Source organism: Capsella rubella, unplaced genomic scaffold (assembly GCF_000375325.1).
Source record: "Capsella rubella cultivar Monte Gargano unplaced genomic scaffold, Caprub1_0 scaffold_6, whole genome shotgun sequence".
Classification (NCBI taxonomy): Eukaryota; Viridiplantae; Streptophyta; class Magnoliopsida; order Brassicales; family Brassicaceae; genus Capsella; species Capsella rubella.
In genome coordinates this window covers 6,578,480-6,604,596 of record NW_006238918.1, presented here as the reverse complement: position 1 = coordinate 6,604,596, position 26,117 = coordinate 6,578,480, and the positions used below count along the sequence as shown (strand labels likewise).

At 37.4% G+C, this 26,117-nt stretch overlaps 9 protein-coding genes across 11 annotated transcripts; 4 read left to right on the top strand and 5 right to left on the bottom strand.

Annotated features, from left to right (window-relative positions):
- Positions 1 to 1,589: 1,589 nt before the first annotated feature.
- On the top strand, positions 1,590 to 3,104 carry LOC17881214 (elongation factor 1-beta 2). The gene is made up of 6 exons (XM_006286320.2): positions 1,590 to 1,761; positions 1,864 to 1,980; positions 2,073 to 2,139; positions 2,307 to 2,424; positions 2,580 to 2,693; positions 2,795 to 3,104. The coding sequence occupies exons 1-6, from the start codon at positions 1,676 to 1,678 to the stop codon at positions 2,956 to 2,958; spliced, it is 666 nt and encodes a 221-aa protein (XP_006286382.1). The 5' UTR covers positions 1,590 to 1,675; the 3' UTR covers positions 2,959 to 3,104.
- LOC17881529 (tyrosine-specific transport protein) lies at positions 3,001 to 5,940 on the bottom strand. Its single transcript, XM_006289136.2, has 14 exons — positions 5,541 to 5,940; positions 5,421 to 5,461; positions 5,229 to 5,321; positions 5,063 to 5,137; positions 4,919 to 4,968; positions 4,731 to 4,820; positions 4,588 to 4,644; positions 4,379 to 4,448; positions 4,199 to 4,300; positions 4,061 to 4,113; positions 3,820 to 3,973; positions 3,653 to 3,737; positions 3,399 to 3,527; positions 3,001 to 3,297 (listed from the first exon to the last, which is right to left on the bottom strand). Exons 1-14 carry the CDS (start codon positions 5,836 to 5,838, stop codon positions 3,098 to 3,100), a joined length of 1,497 nt encoding a protein of 498 aa, XP_006289198.1. The 5' UTR covers positions 5,839 to 5,940; the 3' UTR covers positions 3,001 to 3,097.
- Positions 5,941 to 6,594: 654 nt separating this feature from the next.
- LOC17882645 (dr1-associated corepressor) lies at positions 6,595 to 8,634 on the top strand. Its single transcript, XM_006288437.2, has 6 exons — positions 6,595 to 6,705; positions 7,275 to 7,347; positions 7,446 to 7,539; positions 7,634 to 7,744; positions 7,841 to 7,895; positions 7,978 to 8,634. Exons 1-6 carry the CDS (start codon positions 6,673 to 6,675, stop codon positions 8,383 to 8,385), a joined length of 774 nt encoding a protein of 257 aa, XP_006288499.1. The 5' UTR covers positions 6,595 to 6,672; the 3' UTR covers positions 8,386 to 8,634.
- Positions 8,635 to 8,767: 133 nt separating this feature from the next.
- Positions 8,768 to 11,869, top strand: LOC17882577 (translation initiation factor eIF-2B subunit gamma). 2 transcript variants are annotated; one of them, XM_023780803.1, is made up of 13 exons: positions 8,768 to 8,910; positions 8,999 to 9,094; positions 9,218 to 9,295; positions 9,624 to 9,704; positions 9,796 to 10,015; positions 10,102 to 10,160; positions 10,270 to 10,319; positions 10,409 to 10,496; positions 10,594 to 10,851; positions 10,961 to 11,053; positions 11,131 to 11,235; positions 11,321 to 11,437; positions 11,532 to 11,869. In XM_023780803.1, the coding sequence occupies exons 1-13, from the start codon at positions 8,845 to 8,847 to the stop codon at positions 11,595 to 11,597; spliced, it is 1,377 nt and encodes a 458-aa protein (XP_023636571.1). In that variant the 5' UTR covers positions 8,768 to 8,844; the 3' UTR covers positions 11,598 to 11,869. The 2 variants fall into 2 exon arrangements, with proteins under 2 accessions (XP_023636571.1, XP_006287639.2); XM_006287577.2 differs by having other exon boundaries at positions 8,769 to 8,910; positions 10,600 to 10,851.
- A 265-nt stretch (positions 11,870 to 12,134) lies between these two features.
- LOC111830061 (probable mediator of RNA polymerase II transcription subunit 19b) lies at positions 12,135 to 14,128 on the bottom strand. The gene is made up of 7 exons (XM_023780878.1): positions 13,906 to 14,128; positions 13,712 to 13,793; positions 13,347 to 13,636; positions 13,044 to 13,250; positions 12,887 to 12,946; positions 12,614 to 12,750; positions 12,135 to 12,316 (listed from the first exon to the last, which is right to left on the bottom strand). The coding sequence occupies exons 2-6, from the start codon at positions 13,737 to 13,739 to the stop codon at positions 12,700 to 12,702; spliced, it is 636 nt and encodes a 211-aa protein (XP_023636646.1). The 5' UTR covers positions 13,740 to 13,793; positions 13,906 to 14,128; the 3' UTR covers positions 12,135 to 12,316; positions 12,614 to 12,699.
- Positions 14,129 to 14,811: 683 nt separating this feature from the next.
- On the bottom strand, positions 14,812 to 16,567 carry LOC17883115. Of its 2 annotated transcripts, none has more exons than XM_006286547.2 (3): positions 16,485 to 16,567; positions 15,984 to 16,214; positions 14,812 to 15,053 (listed from the first exon to the last, which is right to left on the bottom strand). In XM_006286547.2, the coding sequence occupies exons 1-3, from the start codon at positions 16,500 to 16,502 to the stop codon at positions 15,003 to 15,005; spliced, it is 300 nt and encodes a 99-aa protein (XP_006286609.2). In that variant the 5' UTR covers positions 16,503 to 16,567; the 3' UTR covers positions 14,812 to 15,002. The 2 variants fall into 2 exon arrangements, with proteins under 2 accessions (XP_006286609.2, XP_023637456.1); XM_023781688.1 differs by having other exon boundaries at positions 14,812 to 15,012.
- Positions 16,568 to 16,824: 257 nt separating this feature from the next.
- On the bottom strand, positions 16,825 to 19,392 carry LOC17881673 (nudix hydrolase 20, chloroplastic). The gene is made up of 9 exons (XM_006287888.2): positions 18,931 to 19,392; positions 18,748 to 18,812; positions 18,395 to 18,587; positions 18,208 to 18,288; positions 17,896 to 18,021; positions 17,663 to 17,742; positions 17,459 to 17,574; positions 17,243 to 17,363; positions 16,825 to 17,156 (listed from the first exon to the last, which is right to left on the bottom strand). The coding sequence occupies exons 1-9, from the start codon at positions 19,213 to 19,215 to the stop codon at positions 17,087 to 17,089; spliced, it is 1,137 nt and encodes a 378-aa protein (XP_006287950.1). The 5' UTR covers positions 19,216 to 19,392; the 3' UTR covers positions 16,825 to 17,086.
- A 688-nt stretch (positions 19,393 to 20,080) lies between these two features.
- LOC17881443 (calcium-dependent protein kinase 8) lies at positions 20,081 to 23,742 on the top strand. The gene is made up of 9 exons (XM_006287404.2): positions 20,081 to 20,393; positions 20,707 to 21,239; positions 21,451 to 21,574; positions 21,667 to 21,810; positions 22,087 to 22,239; positions 22,317 to 22,432; positions 22,532 to 22,702; positions 22,801 to 23,031; positions 23,376 to 23,742. The coding sequence occupies exons 2-9, from the start codon at positions 20,730 to 20,732 to the stop codon at positions 23,526 to 23,528; spliced, it is 1,602 nt and encodes a 533-aa protein (XP_006287466.1). The 5' UTR covers positions 20,081 to 20,393; positions 20,707 to 20,729; the 3' UTR covers positions 23,529 to 23,742.
- A 176-nt stretch (positions 23,743 to 23,918) lies between these two features.
- On the bottom strand, positions 23,919 to 25,938 carry LOC17881229 (cinnamoyl-CoA reductase 1). The gene is made up of 6 exons (XM_006287870.2): positions 25,705 to 25,938; positions 25,242 to 25,411; positions 24,968 to 25,159; positions 24,653 to 24,815; positions 24,363 to 24,549; positions 23,919 to 24,277 (listed from the first exon to the last, which is right to left on the bottom strand). The coding sequence occupies exons 1-6, from the start codon at positions 25,826 to 25,828 to the stop codon at positions 24,133 to 24,135; spliced, it is 981 nt and encodes a 326-aa protein (XP_006287932.2). The 5' UTR covers positions 25,829 to 25,938; the 3' UTR covers positions 23,919 to 24,132.
- Between the last annotated feature and the right edge of the window lie 179 nt (positions 25,939 to 26,117).

Here is a 26,117-nt window from a genome sequence, read left to right as displayed (position 1 = left end):
GACATTTTTCCCATTATAAAACCTCTTTTTTTTTTCTTTTTCTGTCAAGAGTCTTTTTTAATTTACACCTTTTTTCGTATGTCAAGCGAATCGATTTATTTGCTAGTTTTAGTGTACTTTCAAGTAGCATAAAAAACCATATGATTCTTCAAGTTTTTTTTAAATGAAAAATTCAACGTCATATGATAAAAATGATGTGCATGTGGTATACGTAAAAGAAAAGAAAGAACATGGAAAGGAATCGAGAAGGTTAATGCATAATTGTTAACAGCTGCTTAATAATAATAATGGTCGTCGTAGCTAATACTATCATACTTAACTTAAATTGCCACCAAAAATTTGAAAATCATATAGTAATTAATTATAATACTTCGAAGGAGTTGAAAAGACAAAAGACAAAAGACGACAGCAAGAATATATTCAGTCCTTGGTTATACCGTTATCATATACACAACTGGAAATATATTGAATACTCAATATGCGATAACAAACGAACATATTTGATATTTCGATGTATTATTATTCTACATTTTATATTTGATTTGATATATCGAGTAACAATGTAAACATAAACTACTCGTACCTTCCCCATAACCATGATTTTAACGTGCACGGCAGGATTTTTAAATATAAATAACTCGCATCGAGCCAATTCAAATTAAATTATTAAGGACTGAGCTTATACTTCTTTTAATGGACTACTAGCAACATGACGACGAATACTATATTACTACTTAAATAAGTATATTTTTTAAAAATATATTTATTACATTAATTGTTCTACAATATTATACAATGCATCGCCGTTAAGTGTAGTACTGTAGATAAAAATGTATATTTATACAATTTGTTTTTTCTTGTATAAAGATGACAACTCGTGAATCTATTTCTTATAATTATGAGATCAGTGCTCCTAGTATCGGGGTAATATATATATTAGGCGTTTAAAGACGACACAAGTCGAAAGTGAATTTATTTATCGAATTGTTAAAACTTTTTGGTAGATGAGATCGGATCTAAAATTTCTAATATACATGATATATGTGAGTGCGACCATTACACAATCCGGCGCCTCCCATGTAACCAAAAATAAAATTAAACCAGTCGTCGTCCTTGACAATGTGACCATTACACGTACGTACGTAGTAATTCGTATATACACCACCGTTATAATTACTGTTTTTATATAACTTCCCTTTAATAGAATGTTCATGTAATTTTGATAGGTATTAACGGTTGGTTTAACAAATCATATTTCCGTAATATTATACGGAAAATAATATTACCAATGCTTGAAAATAAAAACTATATTTAAGAACTATATTAACTAATACCTTTTTCTTGTCAAACATTTTATATTTTCTTTATTTATTTTTCGCTGATTAAAATTTATCGTTTTGTTTTCTTCATTGCTAATAAATTACTTTCCCTAAAGCTGTATCGGTTTCTTAGCAAATTATAAGAGGCCCATAAAAAAGCCCAAATATAGGTTTCAGGTTAGCCCGTAACAGTGTATATTTCTTTAATCGGGTTTAGGGTTTCTCAGAGACTCAAGTTATACTCTCTTTTAGGTTTTTAAAGCGGCTTCTTCTCTCTCTCCGTTTCTCTCTCTCCGTTTCTCTCTCTCTTTGATCTTTCTTCTTCCAATCTTCCATAACTCCCTAAAGCAGCAGCAATGGCCGTTACCTTTTCAGATCTACACACAGAGGAGGGTGTCAAATCCGTGGAGGAGCACCTCGCCGGAAAAACCTACATCTCCGGGTAAAGTTTGTCACTTTTCCTATTTTGCGATACAGTCGTCTTAACTTTGGATTGTTTTCTGTTCTCTTTTTGGTATCTAATAGAGTTTGATTTCTTTTGCAGAGATCAATTGTCTGTGGATGATGTTAAGGTCTACGCTGCCGTCCCCGTGAAACCCAGTGATGCCTTCCCTAATGCTAGCAAGTGGTACGAGTGTGTGGCTTCTCACCTCGCTAAAAGGTTCGTCCTTTCTGAAATTTTTGGTTTAACGTAGTCAGATTTGGATACTTATGTATCACTTCCAATGATTGACGAGTTTTGATTTGTTGCAGCTTCCCAGGAAAGGCTGTCGGAGTTCAAATCGGTGGTTCTGCTGCTGCTCCAGCTGTTGAGGCTGAGGTACTTTTACTTGAATGCTTAATTCTTAATTTTATTAATTGTGGAACTTAGAAGAGGGTAGTCATTATAGTATTGAACAATGCGTTGACATGGTAATTGAGAAGAAATTATAAGAGTTCTGTTTGAAAATGTGCTGTATTTGATCTATTATTTTCCATGATCAACAGGCTCCTGCAGCTGATGATGATGATGACATTGATCTCTTTGGTGATGAGACCGAAGAGGAAAAGAAAGCTGCAGAGGAGAGGGAGGCTGCTAAGAAGGACACCAAGAAGCCTAAAGAGAGTAAGCCTCTAGATTGAACTGGATAGTATTAGCATATTTGCTGGAATTGATATAAAAGCTTGTCTGTTGATTATATTGGGAAAACATATGAGTAACTGCATCTGAATTTTTAATATTGCATCTAATGTCCTTGTGAATTTCTATCTCTTTGATAGGTGGAAAGTCTTCTGTGCTCATGGATGTTAAGCCATGGGATGATGAGACTGACATGAAGAAGCTGGAGGAGGCTGTTCGTGCTGTTGAGATGCCTGGTCTTTTATGGGGAGCTTGTACGTTTTGGACTTTTGATTGATAAAGATTCTAAGCTCTAAGCTTTTTTTTCGTTTGACAATTTTCTAATTGAGTATGTTCTGCTGTAAATTTGGTGCAGCTAAACTGGTGCCAGTTGGGTACGGGATCAAGAAACTCACAATTATGCTCACCATTGTTGATGACCTCGTCTCCCCAGACAACCTCATTGAAGACTATCTCACCTCAGAGCCTAACAACGAGTACATCCAGAGTTGTGACATCGTCGCATTCAACAAGATTTAGAGACTTCAAACGTCTCCTTACCAAACATATTTGAGTTCCAAGTTTTGTTTTCGTTTGTATGGTTTTCTGAAGATGTTTCTTTTCTAGTTGCAAGACCTCTTTCATATTACAATAACACTAAATTATAAATTCCTTGTTCCTATTCATTAATGTTGAGAAACTTTGTAAAATTCTCTATTACTTCAGAAACAATCACGTATCCTGCTGCTCCCATCACAAGAGAAAGGGTGACTTTCCCGCCTGGAACAAGCTGCGGCAATCTTGTTCCTGTTGCTGATGAGACTATGTACCTATCTGACCAAGACATTGCCCCTGGGATGATTCCGAACAAAACCAGAACTACATAACAAGAAGGAAAACCATAGTCAGTTTTTTGGTTGGGTTAATGTGTGTACTTGTTGACTCAGGTGGCAATATAAGAGAGTCAAGAAACTTGTAACCTCCATAAGTCCCTGCAAAATCTAAGGCTTTGAAGAAAATCTCTGGGTCTAGCAGTGACAGGACAAGCGGTGGAACCAGTGTGAGTAGGTAAAGAAGAGGCTTGTTCTGGCCACTTGGGAGCTTCAATACTTGAAAGTTAATACAACAGAAAAAAATTATTCAATTAAGTTTTCAAGGCAGTAGATTGAAAAGAAAAACATTAAGTAGTAGATTGAAAAGAAAAACACTAAGTTTGGTTTTTCATGATACTCACAGTCAGAGAAGAAATCAGAGAGGCCTAAGACAAATCCGATATAGGATGTTGCTATTGCAAAAAGAGAGAATGCTTCCACAAAAGGCTGTGTGATCAACACAAGACTAATGTGAGGTGATTGGTGGTAGTTAGTTTATCTTATACGCAAGAAGAACAACGAAACTTACACCGACAATGACATTGCTTGATCTCAACTGCTGCAGAGGATCAACCATTTTCTCAGCAGCCACCCCAATATCTGCTGGAAACGATCCAAGAATTACAGCGTTCCACACAAGAAACAAGCCAAGTGGTATGGCTGTGCCAAGAACAATCGCGGTTCTGAAGATAAAGAATATTTCAAAAGGCTTAGTTAATTCATACAGACTGAGTGAGTTTTACCATCACCATTTCAGGGTTTGATGTCACCTTACTTTCGGCAAGTCTCCTTCAAGATCTGTGCAGAGGACCGGCACCACATTCTGAAAGAAAATCAATCAGTTAAGCAAGTTTATACATCTTAGAGTCAAGACTCAAAGGTTGAATCATGAGATTAACTGTGACTACCTGATAAACAAATGAAAGGGAAAGAATGGGTATACTCATAGGAACTGCCTCAAAATTAGCCTTGAGAAGAGCTTCCCAGTGCAAGTTTCCACTCGCAACTGCCTAACAAAACGGTCATCTTTGGTTTGGTTTTTCCTTTCATGAATTCATATAGGAAAGTCTTTAACGAAAAAGTGTTACCACTAGTGCTGCAAACGATGCAATTACTCCAAACACTAGAACTCCATTAGCTGCACCGATGAACCTTTGGCTGCAACCACATGGAGAAAGTTATAGTACTACTTCTCAGGTCTTCCACTATTCCATTCTTGTTCTCTATGGCTTTGGAGTTTAGACAGTTTTTGATTGAAATTGTGGAATCACTAACTGTTTTGAAATGGAGAGCTAACCTTCCAAAGAAGCAAAGGCCTCCGAAGACCATAGAGAACAGAGTTGCACTCTCCCATCTACAGAACATTCTTGGGAATAAGTACAGCAGCATAGCACTCAAAACTGTCATTGTAAGTAATAAGGATCCATTGGGGTTTCATACATTGGAATGCCGAGGAAGTTTGTAATGATGCCTGAAGACCGAGCTAAGTAGGCCACGAGAAGGGTGTAATGTATAAGAATGTAGGACCAACTACAAAACAGAAAAGGTTGTTTCAAATGTAATTGAAAAAAAACAGTGAAGGCAACTAAGGAAAGCAAGTTCTGAAATGAGAATGAGAGTATGATTACGAAACAACTTGAACTCCAGCAGACCCAAGAGTCCGCTTCGCCATCGAGACCTGCCAAAATATCAAGTCAAAGCTGAGTTCATAAGGGCATAACTTAAAGTGAAGTTTGTTGGCAGAGGAAGTCTATCGGGTTTCAGGGATATACGAGAGATACGCCTCCAGAGCCTAGTTCACTCATGGTGTTGACATTTACTTCAGCAACCAGCAAACCTGTCACAACCTGAAGCCAAGATATGTTTTATGATGACCATTGACCAATACATTACTAGCAAGAAACGTTAAAGGAGATAAGACGAGCCATCAATCATTACCATGAAAGCCCAACAGAAAATACAGGCAACTGCAGAGGCCAGGAAACCTGATTCTTGTGTCACGGCTGGAATTGCAAGTATCCCTGCACCTACCTAATCAAGGAAAGGATAGTGATTTACCATAAACCAAACTTGATTCCTTCTCATACTTTCAACAAATATCTTGAGAGAGTTATGAGAAAGAAGACTCACAGTAGTGCCAGCAACCAAGAAAATCGCACTGGACAAACTTCCTGAATTTTTTTCAAAACTCAGCCAAAACTTCTGTCCACAATTTTTGTATTCACAAGAAAAAAGATTCAATCTTTGTACCGGATTCTCGCTTCAATGTTGATTGATTAAGATTAGAGAAGAGCCTCTGAAACTCAACAACCTTTTCTTCTTCTTCTTCGGTTGTTACTTGTGTTTCTCTGCGTTCATCGGACACTCTCTGAGTGAAGATTCTTGGGGTCTGAGTTCCAAAGATTTGGTTTGGTTTGAAAGCAAAACGGAATGAGGATATATGAGCTTTTGGTACACGAAATGGGAGAACTCCATCGAGAATCATGGGTTTTGGTGGGACTGAAGCGGTGGGTAATCGAAGACGAATATTACTAAGAGACACAGACATCTCTGTGTTCACTTTAGCTTGGTCTGTCTCTAGTCAGAAGATCAGACACTGTGATCAGTCGTCTGGCTTTCCTGTGGTCCGAGTCCAGTTCAAAATATTGTTACTATACTCTAGAGAGCGATTAGCCTCCAGTTAACATGTGTGGCTGTCTTATTTTTGAATTTTTCTTTTTCCAATGAAGTTTTAAGTTTATATGCTATGCAACAATTTATGCTTTCAATTTCGCCTTTAGAAAAAAATATTTATAGTAAACATAGTAACGCAAACATAATATACACATTTATACAATTATATTTTATTTTTCTTTTATTTAACTACTATAGTAGAAATGATTTTTTCTGTAATCTATCAATTTGTAAATGATGAAAGTATAATTATTTATTGAATGAATGTAAAAACCTATGGATTTTTTAAGCTTACTTAGATTTTGACATTTTGTTAAGTTTCATATTTAATTATTTTCATTTAAGATGATGTTACATAGAACTTGTTAATTGTTGTTATACTAGGATTTTTATCTTACTATTTTTTTTCCTTTCTCAATTATTGAGAAAAAAAATTGGTGGAAAAAAGTCAATTGCGTCTGGTTTGGGTCCGATATAGACGGGTCAAGAAACAGAGACCAATTTTTCTAACTCGAAGAACCTTTTTTCTTTTTCTTTATGTTGTCGTGTTTGATGGAATCAACATATATATATATTTCTTAATTTGATTTTATCTTCTTTATTTATTAGAACGGAAGCAAGCAACACCAAAATTTTAAAATTAGGGTTTTATCAATCTATCTTCATCCCCCCCCTTTGTTCGTTCCCTTGACTTTGGAAGCGGGTTCTCATGAAGAAGAAGCTCCAGACACGTTTTCCAGCGGTATGGCTGATTACTTTCACTGTTTTATTTCACATATAAGTTCGTTTCGTTCTTCTTCCTCTGGCGATAAGATATAACCCTGTTTTGTTGTTAGTTGTGACTTGTGAGTTTAGTTAGGTTTCGCTTCGTTTTGATTACAGGGTTTCTTCGTCAGTGTTCCATGATCTTTTTTGTTTTCTTTAGGATTTTGTATCTGTATGTGAATGTGTCTTGGACTTTTACAACCCAATCTTTATCTTTCGTTTTGATTACAGGGTCAGGGTTCCATGATCTTTTTTTGTCTTCTTTAGGATTTTGTATATATATGTGAATGTGTCTTGGACTTTGAGGACTATATTTTGTTCAGGGCTAAGTGCTGACGAAGCTGCTGCAGAAATATCTTGTTTAAGACTTAAAAGATGAGATGTCTTTATATGAAATTTCTTAGTGTCTTTAGATTTAAGGAGTGTGGTTTTGTAATTTCTGTAGAAGGTGAGATGTTTTGTGTTGAACTTTTACTGTGGTGGCTGTCTTTTGGTTTCTTGGGGATCTTTACCAGAGTAATTGAACTTCAAATGTTTTTGTTTCAGACAAGGATTAAGAAGATTATGCAAACTGATGAGGAAGTTGGCAAAATAGCAATGGCTGTTCCTCTTCTTGTTTGTAAGTGATGTTTTCTTATGATTTCCTTACTCAGACGTTGTTCATACAGCTTGTGTCACATGTAGTTTAACCGTTCTGGTTTGATTGTAAATTTGCAGCTAAAGCTCTGGAGCTGTTTTTACAAGACTTGTGTAATCACACATATGATATAACTCTCAGCCGTGGGGCGAAAACTGTCAGCTCCTTTCACTTGTAAGTGTGAACCACCCCATCTTTGGCTTCTGCTTATCTGTAAACCAATTGTTTTCTTGCTTCTTGAAAGCTTTTCATTTTTTTTTTTCTTCAGGAAACAGTGTGTGCACTCGTTTAATATCTTTGATTTTCTAAGAGAGACTGTTAATAAAGTTCCTGATTTGGGTGGCTCAGATGCAGAAGACCAATCTGCTACCAAAAGAAGGTTAGGAACAATATGACTCTATCAGCTGCTATTAGCAAACAACCAAACTTTGGTATCGGTTTTCATGTCTAACAACTCGATATTTCGACTTTTCAGGAAACTCGTCGAGGACAGTAATTGCAACGATGAAGATTTTAAGAGCACTCAAATGGTAACTAGCCAGAATTATTTTGCCAATTAGACAATTTTTTTGGTTTAATGATTATGTTTTAAGCCTTTTCGCCTTGACACAGCATGAGGTAAAACATTCTGGTAGTGGCAGAGGAAGGCGGGGTAGAGGCCGTGGACGAGGTGGTGGAAGAACAGGAAATGGTCTCTCTCTGAAGTTTGAAGAAGATTTAGAAGATGGTTCTCCCGAAAGCAGCAGGAGCCCGTCTCCTGAAAATAGAAGCCATGAGTATACATCTTGGAAGAAAGTTGCATCACACAACAATCCTAGTAACGTAAGGAACTTCGATCTGAATGTGGATTTAGATGAAAATGGAGACACGGCTACATGGCTGGAAAGGCGGCTAGAGGGAAGTCCGGATTGGCCGTTGTTGGGAATGAACGATATGAAACTAGATCCTGATCAACAACAACAACAGGCTAGTGCTAGTGATGAGGAAGATTATGATGAAGAAAGCATAGACCAAGACTGAAGAAGTTTGGGGTTTGGTTTCAGTTTAGGTGAAATGACTACAAAGCTAAGATAGGAGGGAAGGAAACAACTTAGGAACTGACACATTTATAATTACATATATAGAAGCAGTGTGTATGTAGGAGGATTGCTCACATTTCTCTTTTATATAATTTCTTCATTGTCATTCATCTTTTCCAATTTCTTAATGGCAACTTAATCAGAATGATTTACCTGTTTCTGGTAGTAAGAGATTTGAATGAAGTACACTTTTAGATCCAAAATATTTGTATCTCATGATTAAGTTTTGATTAAATGTTGACCCGATAATAACCGAACGACCCGCCGGATCCGACAGAGATACTCTAAATAAGCGAGCGGGTTTTGATAATCCGTTCTCAAAAATCAAAATCAAAACCAAAACCCCAGAAAACTCGAAACCTCTCCCTGCTTCCTCTTCACCGTCAATTCAGTTGCAAAAATGGATTTCCAGGTCGTGATTCTCGCCGGAGGCTTCTCTAGTACTCTTTTTCCCTTAGTCTCTAAGGTCGGTCTCTTTCCCTCATTAGCAAAACTGTTTCTTCCGACTGTATGTTTAGGGGAATAAGCTGATTTCGAATTTCTTTGCTATTCAGGAAGTTCCTAAGGCGTTGCTTCCCGTAGCGAATCGTCCGGTGCTATCATACGTCCTTGATCTGCTAGAGAGCAATAATCTCAAGGATCTGATCGTCGTACGCCTTATATCTTATTCATACAATTGCTGTTTTTTGTTTTTTTTTTTTGATGATTAGGTTGAATGTTTTCAATAGATTTTGATGGAACTTAGATTCTTCGTTTTGCCATTGATGGAACAGGTTGTTGAAGGAGAAGATGCTGCTCTTAAAGTTGGTGGATGGATATCTTCTGCTTGTGTTGATCGTTTACATGTTGAGGTTTTTTACAATTCTTACCTTGCTTCATTTAAAAATGGAGCTCTGTTTCTCCATCTAGATCTAATGCAATGCATCATCTGAATTCAGCAATGTGGAGTTGCAGTTAATCTCTATGTATGATTGAAAAATATTTAGTGTAGTGTTCGTTATAGGCGTTGTTGGTTTCAGAATTTCCAAATGCAGTTACACTATGAACCATTGTTTGATTAGGCCTATCCTCCCTCCAATGGTTGATAGCTTTTCTCACCCTGGAAGGCTTGTCCTGAGGTGGTTATAAATTTAAGAAACTGAGTAGTAATTTTATATTTTGGTGGATATCTTAATTTAGGTTGCCGCTGTTGCTGAGAATGTTGGAACTGCTGGGGCCCTAAGGGCAATTGCACATCACTTAACTGCGAAAGACATTTTGGTCAGCCATCACTTAGCTTATGCCTTCTTGTAACTTTTGCTTTATGTAACTTTTTGAGCTTCTAGCTTACTGGTATTTTGCGTTGAAGTAGATTGTAAGTGGAGATATTGTTTCTGATATTCCTCCGGGTGCTGTCGCGGCTACTCATAGAAGGCATGATGCAGCAGTAACTGCAATGCTCTGTGCTCAACCTGTCAGTGGGCCATCAGAATCCGGTGGTTCTGGTGGGAAAGATAAAACCAAGAAACCTGCTTGCGAGGATATTATAGGGCTTGATTCCTGGAAACAATTCTTGTTATACATTGCCAAAGGTCTTACTTTAAATTCTCCTTTTTGTTTCTTAGAGGCAACAAAATTCTTTAACTTGTTGTTGGTTTACCTTCTGAAATTGTATTAGGGACTGAGATTAAGAAAGATACCCGAGTAAAAAAGAGCATTCTCTGTGCGGCTGGCAAGGTAATGTTCTCTAATTGTAAGTTCTTATAATGACCTACAATGCATCTTTTCATCTGACTGTAGATAAATCTTCGTACAGTTTCTTATTATATTCTCATTTTCGATTTAGATGGAACTGCGGTCAGATCTCGTTGATTCTCATATATATGCCTTCAAGAGGTTGGTCAGACCTAGCTTTCCTGCTAACAAATTAGTTTGATATGTTGATACTCAATATGTTCCTTTTTCTCTTCCCTTGTGTCTTACAGATCAGTTCTGCAGAAAGTTTTGGATCAAAAACCTGCTTTTCGGAGCCTAAAACAGGATGTACTACCTTATCTTGTTCGCACACAGCTGGTTAGTTGGATAAGGTCCTTGCAAATGAGACTAATGGAGATTATACCATTTGTTTTATTAGCATTTTGACCCTTTGTTTGTGCTTTTTCCCCTCGAGTCTCAGAGATCAGATGTCTTCTCTGACCAAAGCAATGTAGAAGAAAATGGAAATGGAAATGGAAAGAATAATATGCAGAACAACGAGGTGGTCTTGTCTCAAATTCTCTCAAACGCATCTTCGCCAAGCTTTCATCAAGTTTATGAATCAGGTCTGGATAGCCGAAAAACCCATAAATGCTGTGTTTATATAGCGGATGAAAGTAAGTATTTTGTCCGCTTGAATAGCATTCAGGCCTTCATGGACGTAAATAGGGATGTAAGTTGTTTCCTCATAATTGTATTCCACACATGGATTCCTTTTTCTAGTTTTTCTTTTCTTTTCTCAGTTGACATATCGAGCTCCATAATTGTTCAAACTTGTGCAGGTTATTGGTGATGCAAATCACCTATCCGGATACTCCTTTTCGGCTCATCACAACATTGTCCACCCATCAGCTGAGCTTGGATCGAAAACCACAGTACGTCCCCAATTTGGTAGATACTGGGCAATTTGTTCTGTGAGTCGTGATTGCCAAGAACTATTTATGGGATGCAGGTTGGACCTCATTGTATGCTTGGAGAAGGCTCTCAAGTCGGTGATAAATGTAGTGTCAAAAGATCTGTAATTGGGAGACATTGCCGAATAGGCTCCAATGTGAAGGTAACAATGAACTTTTACTCACTCCAACCAAAGAATGGGAGTGTACATCTCGTATATACACTCAGCTGCTTATATATGGGTGCAGATTGTTAATTCAGTTGTGATGGACCATGCGACAATTGGAGACGGATGTTCAATACAAGGGTCAGTCATTTGCAGTAACGCACAGCTTCAAGAGCGTGTTACTCTGAGAGACTGCCAAGTACGTTGCTCCTATCCGTTTTCATAATACACAATGTCCCGTACATATAAAAGCTTTTACGGAATCCATAATCAAAACATCAATTTGTTTATAGGTGGAAGCAGGCTATATAGTTTGCGTGGGGGGTGAGCACAAGGGAGAAACCTTTGCTAGAAAATGAAAAGGAAGGTTAAGCATATGAGGTCACACATCTGTAACCCATCTTTCAAATGAAAAGCAGCATTTCTTAGTCATTCCTTTGGTGAACAGACTAGTGAGGAGAGAAGAGTGAGAAGGATTGGAAAATTCCCCACTAAAGTTTTGTTGGTTAACAGTTTGAAAATTTCCGTTAGTATGTTTTGATGATAGAGTTTGATATTTTTCTGTTTCATTACATATATGCGCCTACATGAACTCAAACTTGATGAAGTCTTAAAACTTTTTTGTCAGCCACTGACTCTTTCTCTGCGACAGACCAACCTTTGGCTCCGTTCTAGTTGGTTCGAGACTAAAGAAACACATTTCTGAAAAGATCCTTAATTTGTTTCTGGTATATTTTCTTCCATTGGTACGATTACATTACACCCAGAGGAAGTTAAATTAGTAAATTTGTTTCTGCCAAGAAACCATCTTGGTGTGTCTTTGGAACTGATAGATAACCTTCACAGTTATAATAACTTGGAACGTATGAATTCCATGTGATATTACCCACTCTGTATGTAGCTCAAAATATTTCTATTAAAATAGTCACTAAAATGGATAAACTTCATAACTTGTTCACAACAAAATGTACAAAGCGTGCCACCAAATCAAATTATAATACAAGTTGTGATTCTTCTCCCCAAACTTTGATTGCTTCGTCCCTCCCACAATGTATTTTATTTTTTTTAGACATTGTACCTAGGAAGACAAAATCAAATTCATTGCTGTTAGATGAGACAAAACTACATCATATAGAAACATTACCAAATTAAGCTTGTGCATTCACAGTTACTAGTGAGGTTATCTTCTTATAAAACTTAGATCATGACAATTCCTTCTTATTTGAAACAACCATAGCTTTGTGGACTCAATCATCATGTAAATTACCATATGAGAAACATGCGTAATCTAATCTAGAGATGATGAAAAGATGAGTCTAGTGGCCAAGAATGCATGGAAGCCTGGAAAGATATATATATTACAAGGACACCTTACCTAACAAATTTGTCACCAGTGAGTTAAGTAAACCTCTCCACAACCGTATTGAGGTGTGCAATACAAAAACGAGATTGTCCATTGCTTCAGCCAGCAAGCTTCATCGCTCCCATCTCATCAGGCTTTGAGCTCTTATGCTGCAAAAAAAAAAAAAAATTTTAGGGACGATCAAAACAGCAACTACTTCTCTAAAGCCACTTTGCGAGTAAACAGTAACATCCAGATTCAGCTTCATTAAAATGGGGATGTGTTACATCACAATTCATACATTACCTTACTCTTTTTGTGCCTCTGAACATCATCAAGATCTGCATCCCCATTGCTTTTCCTTTTCTGAAAGTTAAGTGAAAACGTACCATGTAAATTCTAGATGGTATAGATCTGCTAACTCTAATAAATTGAAAAATGGACACATTCAATAAGCTATTACCTTATCATGGTGTCCACTCTTTTCCTTCTTTCTATCTCGATCCTTGTCTTTATCCTTATCTTTGCTCCTATCTTTATGCTTGTGTTTGTGCTTCTTATGTTCCCTATCTTTCTCCTTGTTCTTGTCTCTATGTTTCCTATGCTTCCTGTCCTTATCTTTTGACTCACTTTTCGATTTTGACGCAATGGTAGGAGCTCCCTTCTCTGCCTGAAAACAGAAACCGAAGATCTCATAATCACTTACATTTACATAGCTCAAGCATCAAATCACATATAGAGATAGAGAGAGAGCAGATAGACTCACCAGAGGCAATTCAACAGGAGCAGTGTCATTAAGCTCAAAAGCCTCTTTAAGTTCATCTAGAACAAAAGGTTGGATGCGAGCAATAGTATCCCGGCCAAGTGATGCATTGGGAAGAAGCTGATCCAATTGCATCCCTTCTCCTTTTCTAATCTCAGTGTCTCCCACCAAATTGTGAAGATAATGAGCATCTGAAAGTGACTCAGGAAGGGACCTCTTGCAAAAGAATTCATGGTGTGGCAACAGCTTGTATTGCGTTATAAGATCTACAGCACCACCCACTTCTCTCGGACCTGCAATTCAAAAGTCCATCAAGCTCACTGACCCCTCGAATTCCAAAATTGAAAAAAAGACAGAAGCTTTTTTACCTCCAAACTTAACGCTATCTGATTCCATAATTTTTTTTGTTTTAGATCAAACTGCAATTCGTAGAAAGAACCCAATTGGAATCTGAAAAACAAAAAGAGCCAAAGCTCAAGATTTAACAAGTGTGTGAGAGTGAAGGAGATAGGAATACAAAAAATAGAGGCGAAGCAAATAAGAAGAAGCAGCACCGCCATACATTGTTTTTTCACAAGGCAGATCTCATCGCAATTCGCCCTTATAGCGACCAGAGATATATAGAAACTCTTAATCAGCAAAACGGGTTAAGCTCGTGGTCTTCGATTTCCCGCGTGAATTTGTTTGGCAGTGAATCGAGGAAGAGAGGAAGGACCAAGTAATTTAGGGTTTGACAAGGAGAGAGCAGAGGAGAGGAGAGGTGCGTTTCGAGTTTCGACAATGGAGCGGATTTTGTAAAATATAATCCGCGATTTAAAGGGGTCCCCGTGGGATTCACGCGCCTTATGGTGCGCGTTGACATTCAGACGATGCCCGGTCCGTATGATTTCTTTCTTCTATCCGAGTCCGAGGTTTGGTACTGCGATCATTAAATTCGGACAAGTAATTCGTTTCAATAAATTTAATAACAAAAGTATTTTCATAATTAACATTCGTTGAATTTATATTTGTATGTTACTAATAATTTTCAATTTTTAGTTACTTTGTTTTATAAGTTAAGCCAAATAGGACTAATTTTAGTTATGTCCAAACAAGTGACCCATTTAGCCAGTGATTTTAACAGTATTGTATAGTCTTATTATCATGGCTAATTTTAGTAGCCATTTCGTTCAAGATGCATGTTTGTAAGAAAAATCTACAACTATATCACTGAAAAAGAAGGAATTACGATACTTGTGTTTTGTTTTATGTAATTTTCGCTAACATGTTGGTTAACTTTACCGGATCAGATTTTTTTATATATTAGTAATGCTATTCGTCTTAGTTCATTTTATTCTACAAGATAGTGAATTAAGAACTTGTGCACATTAGATATTTAGTTTTAGCTACGGTGCAATTTACAGTAATCAAGACCGAGCGAATCTACCATCCATCATAAGTTACAATAGTTAGGCAGAATTAAGTCAGAATGCAACCAGGAGTGGAGTATATAAACAGATGATGCACATATGTTACAGAAACTTTTTTTCTTTTTCTTTGATGAAGAAGATTACAGAAATGTTACACTAATTAATGTCATTACAGGCTGCGACGTACATCTTTTTTTGCTATATCATCGATGACACATAGATTGCGACTTTCTTCGGAACATAGCTGGCCCTAGTTTGGCCTGATACAACAATTAATGTAGGTCAAGATCCTCTTCTTCTTCTGCGCATGGTAAGTAAATTAGTTATGTAAGAGAGACTAGTACCTACTCTACACAGGTTTGTATACATATATAAACTTATGACGGTGCGACAATATATATTTCTCTTATATAGCTATAAATTAGTATCGACCAAGTGAGAATAAAAAAAAAATCTTTATGCTTCATCTAGAAAGCATAATCGTATATACTAGCTCCGTTCATAGCTCCCCCTATATAAAGTTGGAGGCTCCATGCAAAATGTACAAACTTGTGTAACTCCCCTTAATTATGCAAAAAATGAAGATCTATAGAATGATTTATTTGAATCCACAACACCAATGAAAATAGATTGATATGTTTCCTTCCAACTAAGTGAAGGCCGGATATTTCAAAAACCTTGGCAAAATAGTGAAACTCTGTGGTTTTCGTTTTCTGAGTCTTGTATCACTTAGTTTTCGACTTTTCGGAATTATATGTTTACTCTTCTTTTTTTTTTGAACAAAATTAATGTGTTTACTTTACTATAAATCATATTTTTTGAGAATATAAGAAAAATATAATTAGCAAACTATATAATTGCATAACACATTACACACACACACCATAAAAATATCCTACAAAAACATGCAATTCAACCCATAACATAGACTGATCCTGTATATAGTTTCTAATATTGACAGCAATTCAACTCATCATTAACATGTACCAGGTCATGTGTCTATGAGTTTAGAAAGAAATGGAATACTAAATTTTTGTATGCATAAACACAAAAAAAACAAACCAACGACACAGAGAGAAATCATTTCATGAATTGTTTTATACCACCTTGTGATGATCCATGCGCGTTGACTAAGGGGAAAAGGATCATCACAAGGGGCATATGAACCACACACAAAAAAACCCATAGTAGAGTAAGTAGAGAGATAGAGAGAGAGATAGATGTGAATTACCATGACAGGGTCATCATCTTGAGTTTCGTGGCGATGGTGAAGTTGCTGGTGGTCGCGACGAGCACTTGCCATTAGTTCTTGTTCACTTCCCAAACTAGAATGTCTAACACCAGCTTTGTTCTGCTTCCTGTTAGCGCGAGCTTTTGAGAAGACAACCGAGTAGTTTGTAGCCTCATTTGGCCCGTTTTGGTCCCATCCTCCGAACTGTGGAACTGGAGTCCATCCAGGATTCTGCACCATCAATTATTAAACTTGTTAGATAAACATATACCTATATAGTTTTGCTCAGGGAATCAAACATCTATAAAGAAAACAAGAAAAAAACAAAACGAGATGGATATGTTGAGATTTCATCGGTTAATTTTCCCCATTCTATATAAAACGCGCATTAACCGATGAAAACTCAACATCCATCTCGATGGTAACTCATGAAGACATCATAAAGATCAACGATTTCAAAAAGATTTGGATAGAAAGGAAAGAAACAATTAGAGAGCATGCCTCCCTCCTCTTATCCATAAATAGCTATTGCTTGGTCTAGAAGAAAGAGGTTCTTAAACATTGATGAATACGTTCATGTTGAGGGAGGACGATTTCTATTCAAAAACCCCATTTTTTCCTTTATAAGTTAAATGGTTGGGATTTACAGTTGTACATGAGCAGATTTAGTTTGTTTCTAAATTTGGGGGGTGATCTCTCAAGCAATGGTGTTCCTTAGTATCCGGGGGATTTATGTTAATACTAACTTTGCTTGCATGTATCCTTCTGGAAAAAGGCTGTTAGGTCATGAAGACAGACGTCTAAGCATGAGTAGTAGTAAGTTGTTGAGGTTTACATATCCTTTGTAGTCTATTTCATCATATTATTAACTTTCTGATTCTAAATAAAATATTTACAGCTCTACTTTGAAGAGAACAATTGTTTTGCTCTCATTTGTATAAATGAAGTTTGTTTGTGGACTTCCTTGATCGGTGTATGTTCATGAATGCACCTATGTACACGCAATAACCTTCTACACAGCCAGTGTGAGCTTTTACTTAAAGAAAAAATATCAGATATAGTAACATCCTTTATTTTTTTTGGTAAGGTAGTAACATCCTTTATTATGAGCAATCTCCATTCCTCAGTCGTCGGTAAAGATCCAAGTAACCCAATTGTTCTGGTTTGATGAACCTGCATAGACAAAATGGAACAGAATGTTTTGTCAAGGGGGTCATATATAAGGATGTTAATATCCCGGGGGAGAAAGGAATAAGTACCCGTGCCGAAACAAGAAGTCAGTAATGACAAGGGAACAGTTTGCCTTGAAAAAACTAGTCTCCCGAATCACATTAGCAACTTGAGCTACTGGAATCAACTTGAAGCTCTCAACTTCTCCATCTGCATAATAATTTGGACAACAATGCTATGAAATAGCATATCTCTAAGAAGCACCAATTCAGGATTACTCATGCGTTACTAGTGATTTGCCTAACCTTGATTTTGGGGAACAAAATCTTCAGGGAGTTCCAAATCATAACAAAATAGCACATCACGTTTGAAACAGTACTGGTCAATATCCATATAGGAAACAGCACCAACAGCTATTGCCCTTTAATAAAACAAAAAGATGCAAGAGGTTGAAAACATTGAGAGCTATACATACTACCTTGTTAAAAAAAATAAAGAGAATGTCTTACCTATCTGCAATGGTTTTGGAAATTCCAGCTTCCTCTTCGCATTCCTTTACGAGATTCTCCCCGCAGCTAATCCCGTGAGGCTACGGTTCCCAGCGGATGATGAAAGAAAACGTGCATTTTGATTCCCTCAAATGAGAATTATAATCACAAGTATAGGCTTTTTATATCATGATGAATGCTTTCTTTCATCAGCAGATAACCATGGACAAGTAAAAGACTACGAGAAATCTTACCAATCCTCCAGCAACTAGGTGATCAAGCATTCCTGGATAAGTGGGTTTTGCGAGACTTCTCTTACCTATCCATAGAGACTTTTGTCCATCCTTTTTAACATATCCATTCATGTGAACTCCGTAACCCTATACAAGATAAGAAGAGAGCCATGTGAACATTTTAATCAAAACATGTATAGAGCAGAGTTTATAGCATCACTTGCATAAAGAATGCAAAGCACAATCTGGAAAAGAAGACGCTAAACATTTATTGACAGAAAATCATCTAAAGTGGTATTCAAGAAACATTTGGTGCAGTGAGTATGGTTTTACCTTTAATCCGAAAAAAGGAGCAGCAGCACGCTCTAGCGAAAATAGGACCGGAGCATTAAACGATGATTTCACAGGATACAACTGGTGAGAAAGAAATGATCAACAAAATGAAGACAGGTGGAATCATTAGAACTTATCAAACATCATTCAAGAGTTAGGAGATAATATCAAACATCGACCTCCATACCTCATTTCGAATTCCTGGAATGATTCCTTTGTCACCCAAGATTTTGATCACATCTGCAACTGCTCTGGTTCTATCCTCAGGCTTTTGAAACATCAGATTAAGCGTTACATAGCCACCAACACGGTCAGGGAAAGAACCATTGTGTGCAAATGTAAAGATACCATGAAACTCCCTCAAGTACTCGGTAAAAAATCTGTTGAGACAAACCAATTTGAGAGCATTCAAAAAGTCAAGATTCTGCCAAAAATAGTTTGTGAATGCACAAAAGAAAAGTCCAAATTTTTACAACCTCAAGTCTAGAATCACAGAAGCAAGCAGAGAGAATAGCTTATAGCTGAGCAAAGAATAGTTACCCCTTATGTATATAACCAACGATTTGTTCCTCTATAACAAATGGAATAAACTCTGCTAACTTTTCCTGAAAACAAACAAAAATCGAAACTTTATAAAGATAACATTTTTGCTCTGTTTCAGCTTCACACTACCCAAAGTCTTAAAACCACAAGAATCAATCATTCAATGATAATGGGACTTACGGATCCACGATTGCAGCGATCGACCTTCTCGAGAAACCCGGTGAGATCGGATGAGTTTCGAGGCGCATACTCTGCTCGACCGGTCTCGATTACGTCGTCCCACGTGAAGGATGAACTAACCGGAGAAGTTGCAGCTGATAAAGCGCGGGAAATACACAGCCGAGGAGACATAGAAATAGAACTCGAACGCCACCGTAGAGTGGGTAGCACAACGAGCCGTGCTAGCGCGTGGGACGAGAGTAAAGAGGTCACATTTAGACCCAATGAGCAAAACCCAGATGCCATTTTCTCGATGGATGGAGACGAGACAGAGACACGATGATGTGTCTAGATTGGGATGCGGATTGTTACAAAACAAAATCGAGTAGACATGAAATTGAAACACTTGATGCTAGTCACCAGGTCCGTACTTGCGAATGTGAGCAAGTTGGGTTCACTGGTCTGGACTGGTCGTAAAGGAGCCTTGAAGCTGACTTTGACTTTGGTAAGTTATGAGATCTTTTTAATTTGTAACTTTTACTGAAATGACAGCGGTAGAATTAGTACATACTGTAACTACAACATGTATAAAAGAGTTATAATAAAAAATTACAAAAAAATTAAAACAGTTTTAAGAAACGTGGAATATATAATATATGGTTGACCGATTCTATATTTCTTTATTTGACTGCATATAGTTGACTGGTTCCAATTACATAAAAGTTTTCAATTTATTCGTTGTCACAACAAAAGTTACGAGAAAATTGAATTTTAGTTCGGCACAGTCGTTGTGATAGATTTCAAGTACGTCTAAAACGTAAAATGTCAGTAAACATGACTAATGCGAACGAGAGAGATCACATGATCATCATAATTCATACCTGTAAAAATGCGCTAATACCAAAAAGAATATACTAAAACCTGTGCTTGAAAAAGATTCTTATTTGAGATTAGAGACTTGCAAGTTATATGGGTTTTGTCGTCCTATAGATACCTAGATCAACGTCATCTCTGTGAATCATGCATTTATTAAAAAAAAAGAAGATTAATTGTTTGTTTAATCAAAATCCGTAGAGATGCGACAAAACACAAAAGCCAAACATGAAACAGTGTTTTTATATAACACATGATCATGTTCAATAGAAACCAAAATAAAAGTTTAGTTAGAGAGAGAGAGAGAGAGAGAGAGTGGAGGTGACTGGTGAGGAGTCTAGTTGTGTTTACCGTATGATTGTCTTTTGCAAATGGGTTATCCGCTGATTTCACATTAGGCTGAGATATCAAAAAAAAAAAAAAAAACCAAAAGAGTCGAATCTCTCTTCTTTGCTCACAAACACACACACTCGGAAAAGAAGAGCGAGAGAAAGAAGGAGACTTTGACTCTTCTCCTTCTTCTCCATTTCTCTCCCTCTTTGCTTCCTCCGATTCACCCCAATTTGTTTGTTTGATCATCTCTTCTCTCCGGGCTAAGGTCTCTCTCTCAGGTTTGTGTTTCCCCTTTCTTATTTAAGCATCTCTCTCTTTTTTTGTTTTGTTTTTTCCACCTGATTTCATTTGCTAGGGTTTACTTATCTGCTCTTCAGATTTTAGGGTTCTTTATTTTGTTGCATTTTTTTTTGTTCCCGATCGTTTCTTTTGTCTGTTTCCCCCTTTGTCATTGTCTTGTTATATGCTTTTGGGATTAGTGAGTCTCTTTAATTCCTAAATTTGGAAATTTTAAGAGATTTATTGCTAAAAATTTTAAGCTTTCTTGATTTTTGTGAGTCTCATTTTAGTTGTTGATAATATCAATCTCAGGATTCCTCAAGAGTTGATTGTAAATGGGAAATTGTTGTGCGAGCCCTGGTCCAGATACTGGGAGTAAAAATGGGAAACCAAAGACCAAAAACAATCCGTTTTACAGCGAGGCATACACTACAAATGGATCTGGAGCTGGTTTCAAGCTCCGTGTTTTGAAAGATCCAACAGGACATGACATATCTCTTATGTATGACCTGGGCCGTGAGGTTGGTCGCGGGGAGTTTGGTATTACATACTTGTGCACTGATATCAAAACTGGTGACAAGTATGCGTGCAAATCTATATCAAAGAAGAAGCTTAGAACAGCTGTCGATATAGAGGATGTGAGGAGGGAAGTTCAGATAATGAAGCATATGCCTAGGCACCCGAATATTGTGTCTCTGAAGGATGCCTTTGAGGATGATGATGCAGTGCATATAGTGATGGAGTTGTGTGAAGGAGGTGAACTGTTTGATCGGATTGTTGCAAGAGGTCATTATACTGAACGAGCTGCTGCTGCAGTAATGAAGACTATTCTTGAAGTTGTTCAGGTTTGTAGCTTTACTTTCTTTTCGTTTAGACTCTAGTTATGTCAAAGTTCTAGCTATTCCATTTTGCCTCTACTGTAATTCTATTGCAAGGTTCCTTGTTTGTATTAACGCAGTGGCTTATTTTTCCTTATTTTTCTCTATGCTGGTTAGCGTTGTTAACTTGTTATCCTAACTTCCACCTTTATGATTTGAACACCTTTTGGTATTGCAGATATGTCATAAACATGGAGTGATGCATCGGGATCTTAAACCGGAGAACTTTCTCTTTGCAAATAAAAAAGAGACATCAGCCCTTAAAGCCATAGATTTTGGATTATCAGTCTTCTTCAAGCCTGGTATAGATGATAGAATGTCTATTTTAAATCTCAGATCAACAGATAAGTTTGTACTGTTTACTCTACTTGAAATTTTTTCAAATTTGTAACAGGTGAGGGATTCAACGAGATTGTTGGAAGTCCTTATTACATGGCACCAGAGGTACTTAGGCGAAATTATGGACCTGAGGTTGATATTTGGAGTGCTGGAGTTATCCTTTACATCCTGCTCTGTGGTGTCCCACCATTTTGGGCCGGTATGTTATGATCAATCTTATTCTCTTAAGCTTTTTATTTGTTCTTCAACAGTAAATAATTTCTACGGATATGCAACTGTTGGGTTTGAGTTTCCATGATTAGAAAGATTTACTGTCAAACATCCAGTTTCCTCTGTGAATGATTTGGGATCCTGAAGTTATCTAATTACATGTTCATGGATTCACTAGTTGCCTCTCTGGAATTTTCTTTGCTGTCTTCCACTTTTTGTGTTTCTTTTCTTGATGTTGAATTTTTTTTCTTTTTTTTTTGTAAAGAGACTGAGCAAGGGGTGGCTCAGGCGATCATTAGGTCAGTCATTGACTTCAAGAGAGATCCATGGCCAAGAGTTTCTGAGACCGCTAAAGACCTTGTGAGAAAGATGCTCGAGCCTGATCCCAAAAAACGGCTTTCTGCTGCACAAGTACTCGGTATGTATTTCTATTTGGCTCTGTTTCTGAAATCTATTTCTTATGGAACGAGTATACTGTGACACTTCTATTCACAGAACATTCTTGGATACAAAATGCAAAGAAGGCTCCAAACGTTTCACTTGGTGAGACAGTGAAAGCAAGGCTCAAACAATTTTCTGTTATGAACAAGCTCAAGAAAAGAGCTCTACGGGTAGTGATTCCGTTCAGCATTGCCACTACTTGGCGACCTTATTACTGTCGGATTTCGAAGAAATAATGTGAAACTTTTTTTTTTTCCACTGCCTTTCAGGTGATAGCCGAACACTTATCAGTGGAGGAAGTAGCTGGCATAAAGGAAGCATTTGAGATGATGGACAGTAAAAAGACGGGCAAGATAAACCTCGAGGAGCTTAAATATGGACTCCATAAACTCGGACAACAGCAGATACCAGATACTGAGCTGCAGATTCTGATGGAAGCTGTAAGCAAAAATATCCAAAAACTTTGAAGTTTGTATTCCTACTAATTGTATTGCCTTCACCAAGCAAATGATATTTGAGAGCTTTTTTTGGTGGGCAGGCTGATGTAGATGGTGATGGAACTTTAAACTATGGCGAATTTGTAGCTGTCTCTGTGCATCTTAAGAAGATGGCGAACGATGAACACTTGCACAAGGCTTTTAGCTTTTTTGACCAGAACCAGAGCGATTACATTGAGATCGAGGAGTTGCGTGAGGCTTTAAATGATGAGGTGGACACTAGTAGTGAGGAAGTTATTGCAGCCATCATGCAAGATGTTGACACGGACAAGGTAATCCCAAAATATGAGACTTTAAGAAATCAATACTTGTCTCTGCAAATGCATCTTAAAAAACCGTCCCATGCTTATAAGTTGAAAGGGCATAATCTCCTTACAAGCTAGCTTTTGAGAGTGAGCTGTGTTTGTTCCCTATGTTTGGTTCTGGGTTACGGTTTCTCTTTGCATTGCTGGATTTGGGTTTGATTCTTTCTGTAACCTGGTTCATTGTGAAATAGATACGATAATTTGTACATCCTTAGTTCCAAGTCTTAAATGGTAATATATGGCTAACTTGTTTGGAGATAGATAGCAGTTGGTAAGTCTTATCTTGATTCTTTGTTCTTTTTGGTGATTAGGATGGGCGGATAAGCTATGAAGAGTTTGCGGCAATGATGAAAGCTGGAACAGACTGGAGGAAAGCTTCGAGACAGTATTCCCGAGAAAGATTCAACAGTTTGAGCCTCAAGTTAATGAGAGAAGGTTCATTGCAGTTAGAAGGCGAGAATTGAGAAAGGTTCATTCATGTTTCTGTATCTCTTAAAGAAGTAAAAAGAAAACAAAGCAGTATTCTTTGAAAATTGTTATCTTCTTTTGTTTTTTCTCAATAATTGTAGATCAGGGTTTTCAAATGTTTTTAGTTACTTGAATAGCCAGCTATGTATGATACGAAGATGTTCTTGAATATTATTTTTCATATTGTCTGGATACCTATTTGTTGGCAAACCATACGTGTACTAAACTACAAGTCCCTAGTTTTGTTTACTTCTTTCCCGACGATGGAAGCCTATTATTAAGTAAACGCTCTTGTCACCAACTTAAATAATGGTCAGAAGATAACATTTACAACTGTTTGATCAGTTACAAATTATAAAGTTTTTTTTTATTAAAGCTGCTTTGCGTTACTAAAATTCTAATTTGATATCTTACTAACAACCAACAGAAGGAAAAGTATCTTATTTCATGGAACCAACAATAAGGTACGAGTACGACAACTGAGAACATACTAATCTCCCCTTGGAGATACATTGACATGATCCAAATATTATATTTTTTTTGATATGGCGTTCCAAATACTCTATATAGTGTACCAAATCCAATGGCTCACATGCTTTCTCAGACGTGAGCGAAACCTTTCTCCTTCAAGGACTCGACGGTCTCCTTGATGCTAACCTTCAAGGATATGTAGTCTATGCCAAGGCTCTTTATTTTCTCCTTGGACACTTGATACGTCGGCACATACGGATTCTCATCCACACACCTGTGCAATATATGAGACAAAAGCCTATTAGGAACCAGACACGACCATGACTGGACGGGATAATATATTTAGAGAGATGTTTTACCTTTCAGGGAGTGGGACATTTGGGTAAAGCTCATGCAGAATGTTAACAAGCTCGGAGTAGTGAGCGACACTCTCGACCATACAGTAACGTCCGTTAGCTGAAGGGACCTCAAATGCTTGGATATGCGCATTGGCTACGTCCTTCACATTAACCCATCCGAAACTTGAGTTGGGAAAGGTCTTTGCACCTGCTTATATATAAGGACATGACCTCGAAATTGGTTCTCTAAGATTTGATAAGAAGGTGGTGTCTTCATAAGAATCATTTAAAAGAGGAAGTGTTTTGCTTACCATTTATCAAGTTGAGTATAGCAGCAGCACTCGTGTTCAGAGTTGGCTGTAAGAGAGGTCCGATCACCATTGCCGGGTTAATAGTAACAATTTCTAAGCCTTTCTCTTTAGCGAGTTTCCAAGCAGCATCTTCCGCTAAGGTCTTGGATAGAACATACCACATCTGAGTCCAGTATAAAAAGCACAGCATTTTAGTTTGACCTTGAAGAGCCTAACATTACAGCACAATCAAGGGACACCTCGTCGAGAGTAAATGACAACAGAATAAAGTATCATCAAAATCGAATATGAGCCATGGCTCAAAGTTCAACACACCTTAGAGGCCTCACAAAGCTGAGGATCAGAGAACCAAGTTTCATCGACAGTTACATCAGGAGTGCGTGGTTTTCCGTTTAAAGTAACAGCTGCCATGGAGGAGGTAACAACAACCCTTTTAACAGAAGATGCTTTGGCGCACGAATTCAAAACGTTAAGTGTCCCCTTGACAGCAGGATCAATAAGTTCAACCTGAAATGGTGATACAAAATTAAGTTAATATCAAATAAATCCACAGAAGAAAAGCAAGCAAGTTTGAGGACAAGATAAGAACCTGTGGGTCTTTGACATCATGATAGAAAGGGGAGGCAGTGTGGAAAACCCCTTCACAGCCATCAATAGCAGAGTCGAAAGATCCTTCAACCAAAAGATCTGCTTTGAACAAGTGAAGTCTCTCCTTTGCACCGTCCAGTGAAACTAAGTGTTGTGTCTTCTTCGGATCACCTAAAGGTGCATCAACAAACTGTTACAATAAAAATCTAAAACTATGATATGTGCATGGAGCGATTAGAAAATCAAAGGATCATCCTTGGTTGATAAAATTGGTATAAAAAAGCATCAATTTTTAAGATGTGTAGCCTTTGATTAAACAAGAGAGAAGATTAATGCTAATACCATCAGGATCTATATCTAGTGAAACAGACTAAATCGAAATAGTGTTAGAACCCTAGAGTGGATAAATGTGAGAGATAAAGATAAGATCAGAGAAGAGAAGAGAAGGGAAGAGGGTACGGAACTGGGGTCTCGGACGGATGCCTTAACGGTGTAGCCACGGCTGAGGAGGAACTTGACGAGCCACGAGGCGATGTAGCCAGACGCTCCTGTAACACACACCACTTTACCTTCACCACTGTTCGCCATTGTTCTCGAATCACGATTTGTGTGCTGTTGTCTGACTCCTTTTGTTTGTTTTGTTTCCCTGTAACCAAATGACCAATGTCCTTTATATATATCTGGTGGTTGGTATTTATCAACTTTGGGTGATTTTTTTCCCCATTTCACAAGACCTATGATGATTTTGTTTGCCATCTGAGTGGTCGGCATAACTAGTTAGGTGGCCAATTGAGACTTGTTGTTGTTGCTTATCAATTTCACTTTTAATTCCTTTTTACTTATAAACAGCATATTTCCCAGAATACATTCACTTTAG